The sequence below is a fragment of the Sapajus apella genome, unplaced genomic scaffold (assembly GCF_009761245.1).
Source record: "Sapajus apella isolate SASKATOON/1434 unplaced genomic scaffold, GSC_monkey_1.0 scaffold17, whole genome shotgun sequence".
NCBI classification, from domain to species: domain Eukaryota; kingdom Metazoa; phylum Chordata; class Mammalia; order Primates; family Cebidae; genus Sapajus; species Sapajus apella.
The window spans coordinates 20,368,355-20,391,762 of NW_022436957.1; the positions used below are offsets into that span (position 1 = coordinate 20,368,355).

General features: G+C 43.1%; 1 protein-coding gene across 6 annotated transcripts in view; it reads left to right on the forward strand.

Moving 5' to 3' along the window:
* The first annotated feature begins 16,048 nt into the window (after positions 1-16,048).
* Positions 16,049-23,408, forward strand: part of POLA1 (DNA polymerase alpha 1, catalytic subunit) — a 301,162-nt gene continuing 293,802 nt past the window's right edge. The window contains exons 1-2 of one of the 6 annotated variants that reach the window (XM_032286164.1): positions 16,049-16,229; positions 21,886-22,010. In XM_032286164.1, the coding sequence (XP_032142055.1) occupies positions 16,187-16,229; positions 21,886-22,010 (168 nt within the window). In that variant the 5' untranslated portion in view covers positions 16,049-16,186. Of the gene's footprint in view, positions 16,230-16,259; positions 16,511-21,885; positions 22,011-23,408 lie in introns of those variants that run through there. The other 5 variants (XM_032286162.1, XM_032286163.1, XM_032286160.1 and 2 more) reach the window with 5 other exon arrangements.

Below are 23,408 nucleotides of genomic sequence, written 5' to 3' on the forward strand. Positions count from 1 at the left end.
TAAATCTCTCAAACATACTTTAATTGATCCCAATAAACATTTTATTCCTTCCAAGGAGCTATTCTCAGCACCATTGATAATGAATTTGTCTATCTTAACTATGTGGAGTCTTCGGAATTTGGGTTAAGGTAATTCTCTCTCAGATAACTCGGTGTTAAAAGAACTCTTTAAATATGCATGTGCTTCGGCCTTTCTGAGAACAAGATTCTTTTTAAATCTGGCTGCACCAAAGGGCTATGGGAACTTTGGCTGCAAACGGTGACCTCAGTTTAGAAGGAAGGCAGCTGGTCCACCTAACCTCATCCTTGCCCAGTAAAGATATCCTTTGTCCCATCCTAGCAGGAAAACTCTTAGTAACTTTCTCCTCTGTTTCAAGCTCCAGGACAGTAAAACGTGCTCTGATTGGTCAAGGATGCTTTTCAGACTTCCCCCCTCCCCGACCCCCACCCCTATTCATTCATCCTATACCTTCTCCATCTGGGTATCCTGCCAATTGCTGGGGGAGCTCTGCCGGTGGCCACGCTGTGAGTTTCCTAGCATGGTAGTGCATAGTGTGCTAACTTGCTAAGCTGGAATCACATTTCCCAGGATCCCCTTTCCTGAAGGCTTTGGGTTAGAGTTGGCCAAAGGAAGAATTTGCACAAGATATGCGAGGTAGGAATGAAGAAGGAGCCGTTACTTTCCAAAGCTTGTTGTACTTAGGTATGGTGACAAACAGAGGTAGAGGTGACAGTGGATCCTACTTGTCCTCACTCTCCCTCAATCTGTGTCCAGATCTTCGTTCTGACTGCTGACCCTGTTGACCAACAGGAGCCCCAGGGCCACCACTGGACACTTGGCTGCAGGCCCACAGAGGTAGGAAGAGTTTCCCAGAGGCTTCCCCAACCAGCTTCCCCTTCCACTTGTGCAGCTGGATGTGCTGGGCTTCTCAGCCTGATGGTGGGTTGCTACTCCCATCTTCCAGTTCCCGCCTGGACCTCCAGTGGGGCCAGGACTAATTCCTATGATAAATCACTTCCTCTACAGCTCATCGCAGTTCTGCTTCCCTGACTGAATTCAGACTAACAACACTTATTTTTTCCAAACAATACATGGACTGTTAGGAGAGCGTCCTCTGCAAGGTTAGAGAGGTTAGAGGGCCATAGGGAGAAAACCCCATGGAATTTGAGTCGGAAAGTATCTGAGGAGCCCAAGGAGACAGATGTTAAATTTGTGTTGGATCTCTCCCTACAGCTGCTGATAGCTGTCACCCCGCAAAGCCTCTCTTTAGATCCAAACGGTTAACTCTTCCTTCTTCTTCCCTCTCGTGGCTTCCCCTCATTGTCATTCTGTTTGTTTGTTTGTTTGTTTGGAGGTGGAATTTCACTTTGTCACCCAGACTGGAGTGCAGTGTTGTGATCTTGGCTCACTGCAACCTCAACCTCCCAAGTTCAAGCAATTCTCCTGCCTCAGCCTCCCGAGTAGCTGGGACTACAGGCACCAGCCACCACACCCAGCTAATTTTTGTATTTTTAGTACAGACAGGGTTTCGCCATGTTGGCCAGGCTGGTCTCAAACTCCTGACCTCAGGTGATCCACCTGCCTCGGCCTCCCAAAGTGCTGGGATTACAGGTGTGAGCCACCAAGCCCAGCTGTCCTCATCCTCATTCTTAACCTGCACAGGTGATTCCCCCAAAAAGTCTGGCATTGGCCATCAGAGGTAAGCCACACTGCAGAGGTAGGTTCCAGGTAGTGAACTAAAACAGAAACAAAAAAAACACAACAACAAAACAAAACCATACCCAAGTCCTGGGCACATTATTTCCCCCGGAGTAATTCACTGGATCCATTGAAATGATGGCCTAACTTGATGCACAGACACATCAACTCAAATAGAAAGTTTCTCTGAAACTAACTGAAGCCTGGTTCAGCTGTCAGGAAAATTCATCCACCTCTATTTGCACTTCTCAGTAATGGAAAAATCACTCGTGTCATTAAGGCCCAAAGGTTTACAAGAGAGACATATTTTAAAATTGCTTCTTGCTGTCATCTCTTAGAATAACGGTGCATTTTATTATATTTCCAAGCTTCTTGTCTCACATCCCAAAGAAGAATCACTGCCAGTCTAGTTCCTCAGTTAATTCCTGCTTAGAGCAGGTAATTATTTGTCATGAGCACAACAAAGGTGAGAGGATAAGTTTTGATTAATTATGACTGTAAAATGAAGAGAATGAGGACAGAACCACCAATACCACTACATACTCTATTCTCATTACAGACCTAGTTGGGTCAGTAAATTAAGCCATTTACCTTGGGATTATGCAGGTGTCTGTTATCCAAACACTTATTGGTGGCTTTCTGGGGTCCTCTCTACTTTTGAGAGTAGAGGTTATTATCTTAAGTGAAATAAGCCAGGCAAGAAAAGACAAATGTTGTACGTTCTCACCTATCTATGGGAGCTAAAAAGTTTGATCCCATAGAGGTGGAGAGTGGAAAGACAGATAACAGAGACTGGAAAGGGTGAGTGGTGGGAGAGGGAGGATGAAGAGAAGTGGGTTAAAGGGCAGAAACATACAGTTAGATTGAAGGAGTAAACACTATGATAGCAGAGTAGGGTGACTGTAGTTAACAAAAGTGTATTGTACTCAGGTGATGGGCACACTCAATACCTTGACTTGATCAATATGCATTATATACATGTAGCAAAATTTCATATGTACCCCATACCTTTCTACAAATAAAAAAATAATATTAAAAGGGAAAAAAGGAAAAAAATCTATTTTACTCTCTTCTACCACAAGGGGTGCTCCAGAGCTCTGAGAATTGCCCAGGTCCATTCAGTCAGAAATGGCTTGGCAGCAGGTCTCAGCACTTTGGGAGGCCGAGGCGGGTGGATCACGAGGTCAAGAGATTGAGACCATCCTGGTCAACATGGTGAAACCCCGTCTCTACTAAAAAATACAAAAAATCAGCCGGGCATGGTGGTGCTTGCCTGTAATCCCAGCTACTCAGGAGGCTGAGGCAGGAGAATTGCCTGAACCCAGGAGGCGGAGGTTGTGGTGAGCCGAGATCGCGCCATTCCACTCCAGCCTGGGTAACAAGAGTGAAACTCCGTCTCAAAAAAAAAAAAAAAAAAAAAAAGAAAAGAAAGAAAAGAAAAAGGTACTCTCTCTGGCCTGAAGCAGCCCTGTGTGGTGAGCCCCATGTAATCTCCCAGTCTGCTGGGAGCCTTTGCAGCCCTGACCCTCAGAGAAAAGGGAGTTGTTGAGGCAGCAAACTGTGTCAGCCCCATCACAGGAAATACACACCTGAATTTGGGGGACAAGTATCTTCTCTGGCCAGGAGGTATTCTATGCCAGGAGGGATGGTCAACTAGGCCTCAGCTCCAGAGCTGGTGAACCATCCTCTGTTTCCACTAATTCCCCAGCGGCATTTTGTTTGCCTTTCCAGTACCTCACTTGAAGATAGGGGATGCCCTGAATCATGGCCATGGGCCCCATTTTAAGAGTCCTGGTTTGTCTCCCCACCTCTGAGGAGTCCATGGGCCAAGGAGACAGGGCACTCATATGGAGACCCCCATCCTCCTTCTAGAACACTCTGGAGTTCTCTGCCCAAATTCCTGAGCCTGCTTCCAGGGCCTGTTTGGCCTCTTCCTCAGGGCCACCTTTCCAGGAGTAACCTCACTGCAGAGTTGCACATCTCTAGGCACAAGGGGTTATAACAGGAGGATGTGAACAGAACCTGGATGTCTGGGCTGGGTCCACCCTGTGGTGGGGAAGAGAAGGGGATTTGCTCCCCACCACCTTTCCTGCAAGGAACTCCAAGCCATTTGACCTCCTAGGTCATTAACAAGATATATTTGTCAAGTTACGAAGATGTATATACATCTATGTGTACAGTCTGTTAGCAAGATTTCAAACTTTTAAATGTTTAGACCTATGATACATGGGCCTCCATTTATACTCTTGCTCCGACCCCACAAATGTTAGAGGCAAACCCATCTAGGGGTATTTGAAATCACTGTGGAAATGAATGACTTAGCATTTTCTGGTGATTTTAATTATACGGTTAATTACAGGTAGTTTGTCATAAAAAATCCGATGATCTCTGAATATATGAACAATACGATTTTCTGCATCGAAGTAGCTGAGGGCTAGATTCTGGACTGAGGTGAAATAATTTGCTCTACCCCTGGAATACTTCTTGGTACAGATTAATTGCTTTAAAAATTATTGTGGGCCAGGTGTGGTGGCTCACACCTGTAATCCCAGCACTTTGGGAGGTCAAGGAGGGCAGATCACCTGAGCACAGGAGTTCAAGACCAGCCTGGCCAACATGGTGAAACTCCGTCTCTACTAAAAATATAAAAATTAGCCGGACGTGGTTGTGTGTGCCTATGATCCTAGCTACTCGGGAGGCTGAGGCAGGAGAATCGCTTGAACCCAGGAGGCAGAGGTTCCAGTGAGCCTAGATCATGCCACTGCACTCCAGCCTGGGCGACAGAGCAAGACTTTATCTCAAAAATAAAATAAAATAAAATAAAAATTATTGTTAAGTGAATAAATGAATCCTGGAGGCATTTCGTAACTACTTCTCATCATTTGCTGTGTGTGTGCTGATTAACTGGGCTGCAGAAACTCCTCTCGGACTGATGATGTTATCCAAGACTGCTTTGGGGATATTAGCCCTGAGATGAAATAAAGGAACAGATAAGGAGATGGTAGGCTCCACAGGCTTGGAGGAAAGTGACTACTGATGACTCTCTGCCTTTTTGCTTTTTCTGCTCTCTTAAAATTAACTACCAACAGTTCTGAAGAAGGAATGCGAAGTATGGACTTTGCATTTCCAAAGTATGGACTAGAGTCATAGTCCATCCACATGATGCTAAGACATATCCAAGTTCAAAAGCAGAATATAGATATTTTTGCATATTACTGTTTCCATTGGATTTATCAAACATCTACTCTGTGTCAAGCCTGAAGCCAGGTGAAAACTGGCCAACATGGTGAAACGTCATCTCTACTAAAAATACAAAAAAATTAGCCAGGCATGGTAGCCTGTAATCCCAGCTACATGGGAAGGTGAGGCAGGAGAATCGCTGGAACCTGGGAAGTGCAGGCTGCAGTGAGCTGAGATTGTGCCACTACACTCCAGCCTGGGCAATAAGAGTAAAACTCTGTCTCAAAAAAAAAAAAAAAGTCTACTCTCCAGAGGGAAAGACCATCAGAGAGCAAGACTTTGTCAAAAGGAAATACTGAAACATTATTCTGTTTGAGGGAGGGGAATTTCAGCCCTCTCTAGTCTTCCTGTCTCACCTAAGGCAAAATAAAAATAGCCATAGTCAACAGGGTGCAATATTTTGAGAAAATACATCGGAAGTGCTGTAGTCAGGGAAAGGAGTAGTAGGATACTATCAAAAGGTGTAATGTAGGCATAATTGGAATACCAGTAGAAGAAAGAGAAAACAGGGCAGAAAAAATACTTGGAGTAATGATATGGCCATGAACTTTCCAAATAATATATCATTAAGATGATGGACACAAAACTATAGATCCAGGAAGCTCAGAGAACACCAAGGAAGATAAATACCAAAACCAAACCAAAACGAAAAACAGGAATATCATATTCCAACTGTAGAAAATCCAGGACAAAGTGAAAATCTTGAAGGAAGCCAGAGAGTGAAGAAAAACTTTACTTATGGAAGAAGGATAAGAATTCTAGTAGACTTCTCGGGCCAGGCGCGGTGGCTCAAGCCTGTAATCCCAGCACTTTGGGAGGCCGAGGCGGGTGGATCACGAGGTCAAGAGATCGAGACCATCTTGATCAACGAGGTGAAACCCCGTCTCTACTAAAAATACAAAAATTAGCTGGGCATGGTGGCGCATGCCTGTAATCCCAGTTACTCAGGAGGCTGAGGCAGGAGAATTGCCTGAACCCAGGAGGCGGAGGCTGCGGTGAGCCGAGATCGCGCCATTGCACTCCAGCCTGGGTAACAAGAGCGAAACTCCGTCCCCCCCCCCAAAAAAAAGAATTCTAGTAGACTTCTCATCAGAAACTAGGCAAGCAAGAGGATAGTGGAGTGAAATCCGTAAAGTGTTGAAAGAAAAAACCCGCCAAGCTAGAATTCTGTAACAGGGGAAATTATCCTTCCATAGTAAAAGAGGAAGATGTGATTGAAAGCAATTTGTGGAATTTAAGAACTGTAACAGATTCTTTTTTAATTGTTTAAAATAAAAACAAAAGAATTGAAAATCTAAAAGCAATTCTTGGCAATGATCAGAAATGTTCTTGACATCACTTATTGTGATTTTGATGATGTCTAAAGCCCAGAGAACAAAAAATGTGTGGAAAAATATGTAGACTGATCTTTGTTTTATTTCCCATTATTGCGGATATGTAATAAATCTTTTTATGTTTTCAAGTTTAATTGTGGGTAATTTGTTATTTTGATTTTTATCATCTTTTGTGGAATTTTGAAATTTTAATACAAAAAAGTTATGCCAGCTATGAAAGTTTTTCATTATTTCTAATGCTATTCAGATCCTGTCCATCTATTTAATATCAAAAGACTGAATCCTGTTTAATGACTGCTAAATTTATCAATGTTTTAGATAATTATCATTTTTGAGTGATTAATCTCCTGTAGGAAATGAAATACTGTTTACAATACAGTCACTTTTTTCTTTTAAAATGCTGATTTGAAATAACTTCTCATTATATATATGGTCTTAAAAAATAAAGTGGCTAGAGCACAAAAAATAGTGAAAGTGGAATAAAGACTTTTCTCAGGCAAACAAAAACTGAGAGAATTCGTTGCCAACAGACTTCTGCAAATGTTTAAAGAATTTCTTTAGGTAGAAGGAAAATTATATAAATCAGAAATTAGGATCTACATAAAGGAGCACATTGGCGGGGCATGGTGGCTCACGCCTATAATCCCAGCACTTTGGGAGCCCGAGGCAGGTAGATCACGAGGTCAGGAGATCGAGATCATCCTGGCCAACATGGTGAAATCCCATCCTTACTAAAATACAAACAATTAGCTGGGTGTGGTGGTGAGTGCCTGTAGTCCCAGCTACTCAGGAAGCTGAGGCAGGGGAATCGCTTGAACCCGGGAGGTGAAGGTTGCAGTGAGCCGAGATCACGCTTCACGCTTCTGCACTCCAGCCTGGTGACAGAGCAAGACTCCGTCTCACAAAAAAAAAAAAAAAAAAAAAAAAAAAAAAAGGAGCAAGTCAGTGAAGGAATAAATGAAAGTAAAAAAAAAATAAAATCTTCTATTTTTCTTATTCTTAATTGACCTAAAAGATAACTGTTTAAAGCAAAATAGTAAAACTGCGTTGGTTGATTATGGCATATGGATAAATGAAATGAAAGACAGTAATGTTACAAGGGATGGGAGGGAGGAATTGAGAATACTCAGTTAAAAGCTACCTGCACTATGATGTTAATTTGGACGTGGACTTGCATTACTTTTTAAATATATATTGTAAACTACAGGGCAACCACTAAAAATGTTTTTTGTTTGTTTGTTTGTTTTGACGCAGAATCTTGCTCTGTCGCCAGGCTGGAGTGCAGTGGGGCGATCTAGGCTCTGCAACCTCTGCTTCCTGGGTTTAAATGATTCTCCTGCCTCAGCCTCCAGAGTAGCTGAGACTACAGGCATGCACCACCATCCCAGCTAATTTTTATATTTTTAGTAGAGATGAGGTTTCACCATGTTGGCCAAGATAGTCTCAATCTCTTAACCTTGTGATCCACCCGCCTCAGCCTCCCAAAGTGTTGGGATTACAGGCGTGAGCCACAGCACACAACCTAAAAAATATGTTTTAAAAGGAGGCATATATAATATGCCAAGAGAGGAGATAAAATGGCATCATATAAACTGCTCCATTAAAACCAGAGAAGTGGGAAAAGAGAGGAAAAAAGAAATAGAACAGGGCCGGGCACAGTGGCTCAGCCCTTGTAATCCCAGCACTTTGGGAGGTCGAGGAGGGTAGATCACCTGAGATCAGGAGTTCGAGACTAGCTTGGCCATCATGGTGAAAACCCATCTCTACTAAAAACACAAAATTAGCTGGGTGTGGTGAGACATGCCTGTAATCCCAGCCACTTGGAACGCTGAAGCAGAAGAATCGCTTGAACCTAGGAGGCGAAGGTGGCAGTGAGCCGAGATCACACCATTGCACTCCAGCCTGGGCAAAAGAGTGAAACTCCATCTCAATTAAAAAAACAATAAAAGGAAATAGAACAACCTCAGTGAAGCAAAAGCAGTTACAAATGGAGGCCAAGCTAGGAGGATCACTTCAGGCCAGGGCAACATAGGAAAACCTTGTCTCTCAAAAAATTTAAAAACTGGCCAGGCACAGTGGCTCACGCCTGTAATCCTAGCAGTTTGGGAGGCTGAGGTGGTCAGATCACCTGAGGTCAGGAGTTCAAGACCAGCCTGGCCAACATAGTGAAACCCTGCCTCTACTAAAATACAAAAAGCAGCTGGGCTTGATGGCGGGTACCTGTAATCCCAGCTACTCGGGAGGCTGAGACGGGAGAATTGTTTGAACCTGGGAGACTGTGATTACAGTGAAACAAGATCGCACCACTGCACTCCAGCCTGGGCAGCTGAGCGAGACTCCATCTCAAAAAAAACCATTTAAACATTAGCCAGGCATAGTGGTACACGCCTGTAGTCCCAGCTACTCGGGAGGCTGTGGTAGGAGAATTGTTTGAGCCCAGGAGTTTGAGGCTGCCGTGAGTTATGATTATACCGCTGCACTTCAGCTTGGGCAATAGAGTAACAAAGAGGCAGACTCCATCCATCTCCTAAAAATAAATAAACAAATAAATAAAGCAGACTATTATATAACAAACTCTCGATGTGCCTGAACTATTAATGGCTAATTGAGCAACTTTGTCTTAGTGGTAGGAATTATTCAATAAGTAGTTAAGGACTAAGGAAAATAAAGTATAAGTTATCTTTATTTACTCTTGAAGGAACAAGGAGGGCAATATGATGAAGCAACAAGTGATGACTGCTTGAACTAAAATAATTTTCTGGCCAGGTGCAGTGGCTCATGCCTGTAATCCCAACACTTTGAGTATTAACCTCCTTGAGGCCAGGAGTTCGAGACCAGCCTGGGCAACAAAAGTGAGGCCCCACATGTCTATGAAAAATTTAAAAATTAGACAGGCATGGTGGCACACACCTGTGGATCTAGCCAATCGGGACACTGAAGTGGGAGGGTCATTTGAACCCAGGAGGTTGAGGCTGCGCTCCAGTCTGGGTGATGGAGTGAGCGCTGTCTCCAAAACAACAACAAAAATTCATTCCCTAAGTCCAAACCACATTGATACTGTCAGACTGTGATTTCTATTGATAATGGACACTTAATGACAGGAGTGATATCTTTTGCAGCATTATTATTATTATTATTATTATTGAGACAAAGTCTCACTCTGTGGCCAGGCTGGAGTGCAGTGGCGTGATCTTGGCTCACTGCAACCTCCACCTCCTGGATTCAAGTGATTCTTGTGCTTCAGCCTCCCAAGTAGCTGGGATTACAGGCATGCGCCACCATACCCAGCTAATTTTTGTATTTTTTAAAAAAAAGTTTTATATTTTCAGTAGAGACGGGGTCTCATCATGTTGGCCAGGATGGTCTCGATCTCTTGACTTCATGATCTGCCCACCTTGGCCTCCCAAAGTGCTAGGATTACAAGCATGAGTCACTGCACCGGCCTTATTATTATTTTTTGAAATGGAGTCTCGCTCTGCTGCCCAGGCTGGAGTACAGTGGCGAAATCTCAGCTCACTGCATCTTCCACGTCCTGGGTTCAAGTGATTTTTCTGCCTCACTCTCCCAAGTAGCTGGGATTACAGGTGTGAACCACCACGCTCAGCTAATTTTTGTATTTTTAGTAGAGATGGGGTTTTACCATGTTGGCCAGGCTGGTCTTGAACTCCTGACCTCAGCTGATCCACCCGCTTTGGCCTCCCAAAATGCTGGGATGACAGGCGTGAGCTCCTGTGCCTAGCCCAGAGATGTATTTTTGAAGATCAATCCTCATAAGGAGATTCCTGAGCTAGGAAAGGTGTGTCTGTGACACCAGGGGCTGGGAGTGCCAAGTGCTGGCTGGTTCTAGGGAAAGCTTCTTTGGGTTGCCCTCCTCGGTCCCAGGGTCCAAGGTCCTGTCTTCAGTGTTGTGGGTATTGACTGGGCTTCCTTAGGACATGCAAAGACGGTCTCTTGAGTTTCAGGAGAGTTGCATGTCTTCTCTTATTACACAGAATCTTTTTGGGATGCTGAGAGCATATGGAGGCCCTCTCACTGCTGACTTCTTTTCAGCTAGCAGACAATCCTCTCCACAGCTACATACAAACAACACTACCTTGTTGGGCTCAGAATCTTTGGATGGCCACAAAGCTGATCTTCAGACCCACAGACAATCAGGCTCCGACGCTAGATGCATGCTAACAAATGCACATGGATATTGAAACCAGAGTGCTACTTTACTGCTTTGCCATGGGAAATATACCTGGCTGGTGTGCCAGAATGTAATCCAGTTGGCTGGTTTTCTCCCAATTTAGAGGAAAAAATCTAGTTCATAGAAGAAAGCTTGCTTGATGCATAGAAAATCACTTCAAGGGAAGTTCTTTTTGCTCACCATCTTATCCCTAGGGCCTTGAATAGTGCCAGAAAATAGTAGGCACTCAAAAAGCATTTGTTAAATGATGAATTTTTATGAAAGTTTTCATATGGTCTTAACTGTTACTGCGATTGAGATGAGATACTCATTCAGGCCAGGGGCGGTGGCTCTTGCCTGCAATCCCAGCACTTTGGGACACCAAGGCGGGTGGATCACCTGAGGTCAGGAGTTCGAGACCAGCCTGGCCACCATGGAGAAACCCCATCTGTACTAACGATACAAAAAAAAAAAATTAGCCAGGCGTGGTGGTGGACGTCTGTAATCCCAGCTACCTGGGAGGCTAAGACAGGAGAATCGCTTAAACCCGGGAGGCAGAGGTTGCAGTGAGCAGAGATTGCACCACTGCACTGCAGCCTGGGCAACAGAGTGAGACTCTGTTTCAAAAAAAAAAAAAAAAGATATTAATCAGAGACAGACAATGGAAAAAAAGTATCAGCTTTGGAGTTAGACAAATAAGAGGTTTGATCCCCATCTGCTACTTACTCACCATGCAAGGATGTTAATGGCTGCTGTTTTCCATTAGCAAAATGTTGGGACCTAAAAGTCCACATTTTTGAGTTTCCATTTCTTCATAAAGTATAATTTATAGAGTTAGGTTTGCTGAATACAATAGAAAACTAAAAACAGTGGCTTTAAATATGACAGATGTTTAATTTTCTCTCATGTAGTTTGGGGGTAGACAGCTCAGGGATGGTATGGTGACTTAATGGATGTTGGGGACCCAGGCTCTTATTCTGTTCCACCATCTCACCGTGGGACTTTCATTTTCACAGTTATGTCATGATCCAAGATGGCTGCTGGAGCTTCAACCATCACATCTGTGTTGCAGGAAGAGGAGAAAAGGCAGAAAGGCAAAAAAGAGTCCCCTTTCAGATCTACTAGATTACTTTTTTTTTTTTTTTAACGTTTACGTTCAGGTATATGTGCAGGTTTGTTATACGGGTAAGTGGCATGTCATGGGGATTTGGTACACAGATTATTTCATCTTCCAGGTAATAAGCATAGTACTTGATAGTTTTTTGATCCTCACCCTCTGCCCACACCCTACCCTCAGGTAGGTTCCAGTGACTGTTGTTCCCTTCTTTGTGTCCATTTGTACTCAGTGTTTAGCTCCCACTTATAAGTGAGAACATGTGGTACTTGGTTTTTTGTTCTTGTGTTAGTTTGCTTAGGACAATGGCTTCCAGCTCCAGCGATGTTGCTGCAGACACGATCTCGTTCCTTTTTTTTTTTTTTTTTAAGACAGTCTCACTCTGTCACCCAGGGTGGAGTGCATTGGTATGATCTTGGCTCACTACAACCTCTGCCTCCTGGGTTGAAGTGATTCTCCTGCCTCAGCCTCCTGAGTAGCTGGGATTACAGGCGCCCGCCACCATGCCTGGCTAATTTTTGTATTTTTAGTAGAAATGGGTTTGCACCATGTTGGCCAGGCTGGTCTGTTGACCTCAGGTGATCTGACCACCTCGGCCTCCCAAAGTGCTGGGATTACAGGCATGAGCCACTCACTGCACCCGGCCTCTTTTCTATGGCTGGAAATTAGTTTGTCCATTGTGAAAGAGAGTGTGGTGATTCACATAAAAGTAGAAGTCTAAGAATCAAACTGTAAGTCTGACTCTACCTGCGTCTTTAATCCTTCTAATATAATATTAAACAGGACAAATTATAAACAAAAAGAGTCTAGAATTCTATCATCCTGGCAAAACATACTCCATTTTGCATATTGCTTTCAGGTAAGTAACGGTTTGATATATTGTTGCAATTAAGTGTGTGTATCACTTTGCCCTTTGCAGTTTTCACTTTGTGAAATATCATAAACATTTTTCATACTTTGAATTTTTCCAATCACTTTATCTTTTTGATGTCACATTATTAGACCTGTGTTATGATGACTTTTAGGTCCCAACTTTTTGCTAATGAATGGAAAACAGCAGCCATTAACGTCTTTGCATTTTTTGTTACTATTATTTTTGTATTAAACTTTTACCTGTGGAAATAAAGGCTTGAAAGATACTAGTATCTTATGGTATTTGTCACATATTGCAATATTATTTTCTAAAAGATTGTACCAACTTACACTGCCACCTGTAATAAATTAGTTGTCCTCATTTGTATGCCTTTGGATACTTGTAGCTTACCTTCCAGTTATGAGCGACACACAATGTTTAGTTTTTCATTCCTGAGTTACCTCACTTAGAATAACGGTCTTCAATTCCATCCGGGTTGCTGTGAATGTCTTTTTATTTTGTTCCTTTTTATGGCTGAGTAGTATTCCATGGTGTGTGTGTGTGTGTGTGTGTGTGTATATATGTATCACTTTTTTTTAAAAGACGGAATTTCACTCTTGGTGCCCAGGCTAGGGTGCAATGGCACGATCTTGGCTCACCACAACCTCCACCTACCAGGTTCAAACAATTCTCCTGCCTCAACCTCCCAAGTGGCTGGGATTACACACATGCACCAACATGCCCAGCTAACTTTGTAATTTTTTTTTTTTTAGTAGAGACAGGATTTCTCCATGTTGGTCAGGCTGATCTCAAACTCCTGATCTCAGGTGATCCACCCGCCTCGGCCTCCCAAAGTGCCGGAATTACAGGGGTGAGCCCAGCCAGATATTTTCATACCATAATATGACTTCTGGCCTGACTTATTCGGTTCACAACTCCAGGTAAGTCATCACAGTGGGGTAGGAATATTCCTGGAAGCTATTCCTACACCAAGAAGTCTATGAATAACTTAAATATATATGGCTTAAGTATATATATGGATTAAGTGCCATCGACCCACATAAATAGAAGACACAAGCCCAAACTAAATGCAACATCAACTCCATTTCCCCATAGTGGAATCCCTAAATGCCTATGCCTATTTCACTGCCACTAGGCAGGAAGGGAAGTGTATTGGAGGGACAGTTGGAGGTTCTCAAGAGCTGATTGCTAAATATTCAGCTACTTTGTGATCTGCATGTTAAACTGTTGGTAGCTTGAATTCGGTAATTGTGGGAATATTAACACCCTGGAAATTGGCAAATGGTACAAATCAGAGCTCTCTTTTTCTAAGGTTTATCAGCAGACCACCAAGTAGAAAGTAGTCATATCTGATTGCAGCTAAAATATCTTACTTTTGTAGATCTACCATTTGATCCGGCAATCCCATTCCTGGGTATCTACCCAGAGGAAAAGAAGTCATTATACAAAATAGATACTTGCACATGTGTGTTTATAGCAGCACAATTGTAATTGCAAATATATGGAACCAGCCCAAATGCCCATTAATCAATGAGTAGGTTAAAAAAATGTGGTATAGGCCTGGCGCTGTGGCTCACACCCATCATCCCAGCACTTTGGGAGGCCGAGGCGGGTGGATCAGCTGAGGTTTGGTGTTTGAGACCAGCCTGACCAACATGGAGAAATCCTGTTTCTACTAAAAAAAAAAAAAAAAAAAAAAAAAAAATTACAAAGTTAGCTGGGCATGGTGGTGCATGTGTGTAATCCCAGCTACTTGGGAGGCTGAGGCAGGAGAATTGCTTGAACCTGGTAGGTGGAGGTAAGCTGGGAATTCCAAGATCAAGGTGCCGGCAGATTCAGTGTGTGGGGTAGCCCCACTTTTTGGTTCATAGATGGTGCCTTCTTGCTGTATTCTCTCATGGAAGAAGGGGCAAGGCAGCTCCCTGTAGCCTCTTTTCTGAAGGCACTAATTGTACATGAGGGTTCCTGCTAATGATCTAATCACCTCCCAGAGGCCCTACCTCCTAACACCACCACACTGATGACTAGGTTTCAATGCAAACATTTTATGTGGAGAGAAACATTCAGACCATAGCAGTAGTGAAAGAGAAAAGAAGTTTGAAATGCCTAGAGTTATAAGTGGACGTGTGGGAAGTGATCAGCCATGAAATTGTTAAGGTAAGGATTTGGTTCTTACTGATGCCTAGCCAACATGGTTCTCTCCTGTTTAGAATAAACTTGATAATAAAGCTATAAAAGTTCCACCAGTTTTTAAAAGGGAAGTGGAGGCATAAATCTGTTGTAGTACTTTAGGAAGTTATGTCTACATGTGAATTACTACATGTTAGGTATCACAACATATGGATACACAACATGATATTAAATGATTATGAAGCTGAAAGACATTTTCTAAACAATTAGAAATTAAGAAACAAGTATTGATCAACCATGCTGGAGGACAGACTGAGTTATCTTTACATCCTCTTTGGAGAAAATATTACGAAATTGTTGTCACATGAAGAAGGGATCAATAAGCATGTGGGCAATAATTTAGGAAAAAATACAAATGTGTAGCAGGCATTATTGAATAAAAGTGTTATACCTCTTTGGAAAGAGATAAAATGAGATGTATACATTACAGCCATTGTACCATACACAAAAATTGAATGCCCTTTTTGTTTTTCATAACGTTGAAATTTTGTAGGAGTTCAGGCCAGGTGTTTTGTAGATTGTCCTACTTTTTTTTTTTTTTTTTTTTGAGATGGAGTTTCACTCTTGTTACCCAGGCTGGAGTGCAATGGTGCGATCTCGGCTCACCGCAACCACTGCCTTCCGGATTCAAGAGATTCTCCTGCCTTAGCCTCCCGAGTAGCTGAGATTACAGGCACTCGCCACCATGCCTGGCTAATATTTGTATTTTAGTAGGGATGGGGTTTCACCATGTTGGTCAAGCTGGTCTCGAACTCCAGACCTCAGGTGATCCACCCACCTCGGTCTCCCAAAGTGCTGGAGTTACAGGCGTAAGCCACCGCGCCTGGCCTAGATTGTCCTACATTTTGAATACATCTGATTGTTTCTTCGTGGTTAGATTCAGGTTAGACATTTTTTTTTTTTGGGCTGAGTCTCGCCAGGTTAGACATTTTTTGCAAGAAGACCACATAGGCGAAGTTGCTCCTTTTTCATCAGGAGGCATATGAGGTCAGCTTACCATTTATCGGTAACGCTACTTTTGGTTATTTGGTTAAGATGGTGCATATATCTTTAAGTTGTTAATCACACAGCTACTGTATTCACACTGTTGAGAAACAAACTATCAGGCAAAACTTAGAGCGCGCAGCAGGAGGCAGTCGCTTTCCCAGGCTCTAGGGAAAATGATCCAGCCACGCCCACTCACCTGCCCGCCCGCACCTCTTTTCCGGGAAAATCGGCTCTGAGAACCAGAGCGTCTTTTCTCCCACGCGCCCAAATCTTTTCCCATCAGCATGCGTGCGCTTGCGCAGTCTTCAGGCGGTGCCTTTCTTGCGCCCGACCGCTTCTTTCTCCTGCTCTCCTCTGGCTTCCCCTTAGCTCTAGCTTTTCCCCATGGGGTCATCACAGGGCGCCAAACGCGCGCCCGCGGGAAGGCCAGGGGCGGGGCGCGGTGGCGTGCGGCACGTCAGTAGCCTTCCGGGCGGAAGTCCGCAGCCTCCTGAGCCGCTGATTGGCTTTCACGCTGGCGCCGGTCTGGGTCCCCGCGCCAGTTTCGGGCTGGTTGGCGCGGAATCGGGACATTTGGGACCATGGCGCCCGTGCACGGCGACGACTGTAAGATAGGGGCGAGTGGTGAGGGACAACTCCGCGCGCGGGGCACCGGGTTGGGACCGTGGCGTGATTGCCGGTGGTGGGGGTTCTGAGGGACTCTGCATTTTTTGTGAGGGAGGCGCACGCCGGGTCTGTTTGGGCGCAGACCTTGGTCATCCCGGGCGGGGGCCCTTCTAGCGTCGGACCAGGCTTCCTTTAGGCGCGGTTTGCTCTTGGCAGACCCTAGCTTGGACGGATTTGTTTGGGAGGCTGTCTCATCTCTGCTACTGAGAGTCTCCACAGTCTATTGCGTTTCTATTTTGGTGAGTTGCACCCTCGTGCTGGGTATAACTTTATTGAGATTGGCCCCGTGGGGCACTGTCTTGGCCGAAAGTATTTCACTGCGATCACCTTAAGTATCCACTTGAGGGCTTGAACAGAACGGATCTGTGCACCCTTTTGTAGCAACTTCCAGGAATATTTTATACATTGTAACTAAGCAGGAAAGAAAGCTCTAAGTGCTGTCATCGGGTAAAAACACGTTTTGTATTTTTAGGTAATGGGTTTCTACTTTATGCATTAACAATTTTTGTTTCAAATTCTTCTCTGGAAAGTAAGTGCTGCGTAGAAATACTGTTCACAATCTAGTAATTCCTGGTGAAGTTAAAAAAAAAAATAGCATCAGTTCAGGGCATTTCGGATGCCCTGTACATCACTCCATTTGTCAGGGGTATCTTTTATTTCCAAAAATAGAATACAAAAATGCAAATAGATTTGCCTGATTTCTGATTTTTGAACAGTGTTCAACTAAAGTGTGACTTAACTTCAGTGAACTTCTAACTTAAAATCAGATGCTTCACTTTGTTAGCTCAAGCATCACCTCTCCTGTCATTAAGATACATCACCATTAATGAGAACTCGCTTCCTAATCAGCTTCCTTTGCATTCACCTAGTTGTGAATCACAGATTTCAATTGGTTCTAGCCGTTCAATTTTTAAGACTATTTGAGAGTCGACCTGCCTGGATTACAGAGAGGATGTAGGGTGTGAGTATGCAAACAGTCTTTGCAGTCCTCTATCAGTGATTTGCCCCGAGCCCTTTCTTCACCCTAAAAACTGTATGTCATCTGTGAACATCAAGAAATCACTCTGGAGGATGCTGTGCAATCTTGAGACTCCTCTTAAGTTATGGTGTTGATTAAGTAGTTGCTGGGGACTTGTGACTGGAATTTTTCCTTTAGGGGAGACTGAAAGATTGTTACCTCAAAGACTGCTGTAAGCTAGTGTCTGTCTGCGTTTGGGGAGGATGGAGGTACTCCAGATGGTAATTTTGGAACAAATATTTAAACCTTTGTAAATGGATTTTTTTTTCATGCTTATTCTCATTGGAGAATGCTTCACTTAGGCAAGTTAGCAAAAAGAAAATGTAGGCTGTTTTTTCTTCAGTATTAGAAGATACTTAGATACTTAGCAGATACTTAGATACTTAGAAGATACTTAGAAGCACCTTGACAATAGCAATGAAAAGTTGAAAGGTCAATAGCTAGTGGTTATTATACATGAAAAAAGATCGCGGAAAATTTCTTTTTTTTTTTTTTTTTTGTTGTTGTTGTTTTGAGATGAAGTTTCCCTCTTGTTGCCCAGGCTGGAGTGCAATGATGCGATTTCAGCTCACTGCAACCTCTGCCTCCAGGTTCAAGAGATTCTCCTGCCTCAGCCTCCCAAGTAGCTGGGACTACAGGTGCCTGCCGACCCCAACCGGCTAATTTTTCATATTTTTAATAGAGATGGGGTTTCATCATTTTGGCCAGGCTGGCCTTGAACTCCTGTCCTCAGGTGATCCACCTATCTTGGCCTCCTAAAGCGCTGGGATTAAAGGCGTGAGCCACCGTGCCTGGCCAGGGCAAGTTTAATGATCAAAAAAGCAGGTACAGTAGTTTATTCATTGATTCATTCAGCAAATTTTTATTATTTACCTACTAGGTACAAGCATTCTGCCAGGCTCTGGCATTACGATGGTTTGTCTTCATGGAGTAGAGATGGTAAACATATAATCATATGCAGAAAATGGCTTTGCTTTGTTTTTGGCCTCTGTATCTAGACCTTGGTACTCTTAGGTGTGGTGTGTGTGGGGTATGTATATGTGTGTTTGACTTCACACAGAAACATTACATGTGCTGCTCCTATATTGCTAAGTGCAAAGTAAGATAGGCATCCTCATGTAATCCTTAACAGCTTTTGAAGCAGACACGATTATCCCCATTTCACAGATGTGGACTCCAAGGTTCTGCATCAGTCAAAGTCCTTAGTTGTAAGCTGCAGGAACCAACTCTAGCAGATTGGTTAGAATTTATTAGAAGAATATTGTGTTCACAGAAACTTCAGGAGGACTAGGAAGCCAGTCTGGGAGCTGCTTAGGCAGGAACAGTGAATGAAATTGTGCCACAAAAATGGGCCAGTGAGAAGGTCATTGCCAACCACGACCAAGTACTTGATGCTATAGCTTATACCTTAGGACATTGCTGGCACTGTTACCAGTTTCTTAATCCTCCTGCAGCTGTTGCTACTTGTAGGCTCTTTTAAAACTCATGCCCCCTTCCTTGTGACACTAGCTTCTGATTTAATGTCTGAGCAGGTGTTCCTAATTGGTAGAGCGTATTTTATATGCCCAGGCCCTAGGCTGCAAGGGTGTCTAGGAAAGAGAATCAGCCTTTTCAGCTTCTGTAATGGGACATAGCCTCTGCGTCCCATCAAGACTTATAAGGGATGGGGGCCGGATTTCACAGACAGTTTCAGATGCTGGGCAGCTTAAAACAAGACAGCTGTCTGCTGCTTAAACTAGTTAACCGGTGTTCTCATGTCACCTAGTAAATGGCAGAGCTGGAATGTGCTGCTGCTCCCTAATCTGGTGCTGGTATTCATTCTACACTCTATTGTTGAGTTTGCCTTGCATGCTGACGTCTCTCAGTTTCTGAATACACCGTGTATTTTCATCCCTTGTAATCTGGCTCATGCTTCTTCTTTTGTCTGTGTCACTTTTTACCTTGTTCTCTGATTGTGAAATTCTACTCCTTTTTCTAGGCCTGTATTGGAAACCTCTCCTGTGAAGCCTTCCTTGATTTCTCAGGCAAAATTAACAGCTCTCCTCTGTACATTTCTTCAGTACTGAGTTCTTACCTTTTCTATGGCACCATGGTTATATTGTGATGGCAATTTCAGGCACTTTGCTTTACTTGACTGGGAGCCCCTTGTGGACAGGCAGCTCTGTCTTATTTGTAATTGTACCCTAAACCCTGTGTAGTGGAATGTTGTTGCCTGTGGAGTAAGTCCATTTGAAGACCTGTAGATGTCAGGTGTCAAGGGAGTCTTGAAGGGAATACACTTGAGGTTAGCTTTTCACTTTCAGGGGTCACGTTGAGTAATCTTCGAAGCCTTTTCATGTAGGCCTGTTCACGATTTTTGAAATCATTTGAGTGACATCTAAGTTTTTGTGGCTGTCATCATTAAGTACCTTTATTCCTTAATGTCTTTCTGAAAATGGATTTAAAAGTCAAATGTGAAAGTCAAACAATAGAGTGAGATGTTATAGAGATTCCATTTCTAGAAAGCTAGAAAAAAATAAGATCTCTAATTATGCTTCACCTTTAAGCTATAGTCTCCAGCAGTTTATTGCCAGCACTTGGTACATGTTCTTTAAATTGTATCTTCTATTTCAGTCAAACACTTAGTCAAGCAGCTTGATGTTGTTATGAACATTCTAGGGGGTTGGAATTTTAGGCTGCCTCTTATCCATACGTCTCCTTTTCTGTGCCTGCTCCTTTTTATAAATTAATTAGCACCAAACACAATAAAATACTGAATTTCACAGACATAGATGGCAATCATGCTGAGCCTAAACTCATGGCTGACAGGCAGCGCTGTTATGCTTGACTTAGTCATTCATCAGTGGGTATATGAAAGTCTTTAATTCTGTGGATGAATTTTTTTTTTTTTTTTTCTGAGAGTCTTGCTCTGTCACCCAGGCTGGAGTGCAGTGGCACACTCTCGGCTCACTGTGACCTCTGCCTCCTGGGTTCAAGGGATTCTCCTGCCTCATCCTACGGAGTAGCTGGGATTGTAGGTGCCTGCCACCATGCTCAGCTAATTTGTGTATTTTTAGTAGAGATGGGGTTTCAACATGTTGGTCAGGCTGGTCTCAAACTCCTCACCTCAGCTGATCCACCTGTCTCGGCCTCCCAAAGTGCTGGGATTACAGGCATGAGCCGCTGTGCCCGGCCGAAATATTTTTAGTATGTGTGTGGAAAGGTCAGTTTATGATGACCAGAGCATGAATAAGTCAAAAGTTGAATGAATAAACACTGAAGTCCTCCGATATTTCAGTAATTTTTGACAAACAATTTTAGTCTCTGTAGTTGTTTTACTAACGTCCTGTGTCATAACCAGTTGAGGCCTTGAAATAAGTGACATATCGAGAATCTCCTCAGAGTCATCTTTGTTAAATTTCTCCAGTCCTCAATGCATTCCTTCTTTGAATTTCTGGGTACTTTGTCTGTACCTCTTTTAAGGTGTGTATTACCTCTGAATATTGTTTAGAGCTAGTTGCTACTTGTCTCCCATGTTAGTAAGTTCTTTGAGTACAGAGACCATGTCTTTTTTATCTTGGTTATTTAATTATTTTTTGAGATGGAGTTTCGCTCTTTTTGCCCAGGCTGGAGTGCAATGGCATGATCTTGGATCACTGCAACCTCCACCTCCCAGGTTCAAGTGTTCCTCCTGCGTCAGCCTCCCAAGTAGCTGGGGTTACAGGCACGTACCACCATATCTGGTTGGCCAGGCTGATCTTGAACTCCTGACCTCAGGTGATCTGCCCGCCTCAGCCTCCCAAAGTGCTGGGATCACAGGTGTGAGCCACCGTGCCTGGCCTGTCTTTGTGTCTCATAGTGCCTAGTACTTTGCAAAGAGTACATGCTCCTTGAAGCCTTTTAGATGTTGATTAATAGAATACAAGATTAATAGTTCTTTTATAACCCACTGGATTATTTCTGGCTGGTCATTTCATTTTTTTTTTTTTTTTTTTTTTTTTGAGACGGAGTTTCACCCTTGTTACCCAGGCTGGAGTGCAATGGCGCAATCTCGGCTCTCTGCAATCTCCGCCTCCTGGGTTCAGGCAATTCTCCTGCCTCAGCCTCCTGAGTAGCTGGGATTACAGGCACACGCCACCATGCCCAGCTAATGTTTTGTATTTTTAGTAGAGATGGGGTTTCACCATGTTGACCAGGATGGTCTCAATCTCCTGACCTCGTGATCCACTCGCCTCGGCCTCCCAAAGTGCTGGGATTACAGGTGTGAGCAACCGCGCCCGGCTCCTGGCTGGTCATTTCTAATGGAAAGGTGATAAATTAGCTAACCACTGATCTCCCTTGTTTAGTGTCTCCGCAGGGTATCAGTTGAATTGGGAATTTTCCTCTTTTTGGAGAAAAAAATAACAGTGGCTTTAATTGTTTTAACAGGAACTTTCTGGAGAGTCATGTATATTTGGATCTGTATATTTGGCCATGAGCTTTGTGAATTATTTACATTATAAAAATTACTGGTATAATATTAAAATTGAATGTTATTGTTGGCTAGAAACTTTTCCTTTGTGTTTGAGGGAGATGGCTGACAATTTTGTAACATCTCTTGTAAATTTTTTTTTTCAGCTGTGTCAGATTCAGGGAGTTTTGTAGCTTCTCGAGCCCGGCGAGAAAAAAAATCAAAGAAGGGGTGCCAAGAAGCTCTAGAAAAACTGAAAAAGGCTAAAGCTGGTGAGAAGTATAAATATGAAGTAAGCAACCATTTTTCCTCTTTATTCCTCCTGTGCTTCATCTAATTCATAGCCTGCAGGTAGTCTTATGTCACCTTTGCCCTGGATTAGAAATACTCATATATTTTAAACTTGTATCAGGAATTGAACAAACATGGGTATGAGGTAGAATTCCTATAAGATATTTTACAGATGATTTTAAAATTCCAAAATGAAAGTACATAGCCATATCTGTATTTTTCCTTATTGAGCAAGCAGTATCTATGGTAAGTCCCATAGGTTTGTTGGGGTCATTTAGAGGTGCGTTTACTTACTCTTAAGGTATTGAGCAGTCTAGCTAAGCAGTACTTGGAGAGAACTGCTTTTCCTTATCTCATTTGCAAGGGTAGTGGCAGTGGAAACTTGGACCTTAACTTCTGCCATGTCCTGCTTGTAAGATTGAATGTGATGCTCTTTTGATTTTCCTCTACCCACTGTTTATGGCTTGCAGGTAAAAAACAGAGTGACCACCATCTGCATAATACTGTCTAGCATCACCTTTAGGGTTCCCTGAGTATCTTAACTGCCTTATGGCTAGAAAATGATTAACCAATACTAGAAAATAACAACCATAATTGATACACTTTTTGAACTAACATATTATTCTAAGTGCATTTACCAATATGTTTATTCACTCTTTTTGGAGATGGAGTCTTGCTCTGTCGCCCAGGCTGAAGGGCAGTGGTGCGATCTCTGCTCACTGCAACCTCTGCCTCCCAGGTTCAATCAATTCTCCTACCTCAGACTCCTGAGTAGCTGGGACTACAGGCACGTCCCACCATGTCTGGCTAATTTTTTTTTTTTTTTTTTTTTTGTATTTTTAGTAGACATAGGGTTTTGCTGTGTTGCCCAGGCTGGTTTTGAACTCCTGAGCTCAGGCAGTCCGCCTGCCTCGCCTCCCAAATTGCTAGGATTACAGGTGTGAGCCATGGTGCCCGGCCTGTGTTTATTCATTTAATCTTTTCAGTAACCAAATGAAATTAGATACTATGATTAACAACATTTTGAAGGTGAGTTATCTGAGGCACAGAAAGTTTAATGAGGCCACAGTGGCAGATACTTTTTTGATCCCAGGCAGGCTGGCTTCAAACTATGTATGTTTAACAGTTAACCAAGTAAGAGGATTTGCTATTTGTCACCATTTGTTCAAGTTAAGTGAGGCAACCAGATCATAAAAGGTTGCTAAAAGGATTACAGTAAAACAGTAATAAAGCATTTTTTTTTTTTTTTTGAGACAGAGTCTTGCTCTGTCGCCCAGGCTGGAGTGCAATGGCACAATCTTGGCTCACTGCAACCTCTGCTTTCCAGATTCAAGTGATTCTCCTGCTACTACAGCCTTCCAAGTAGCTAGGGCTGGGATTACGGGTGCCTGCCACCATG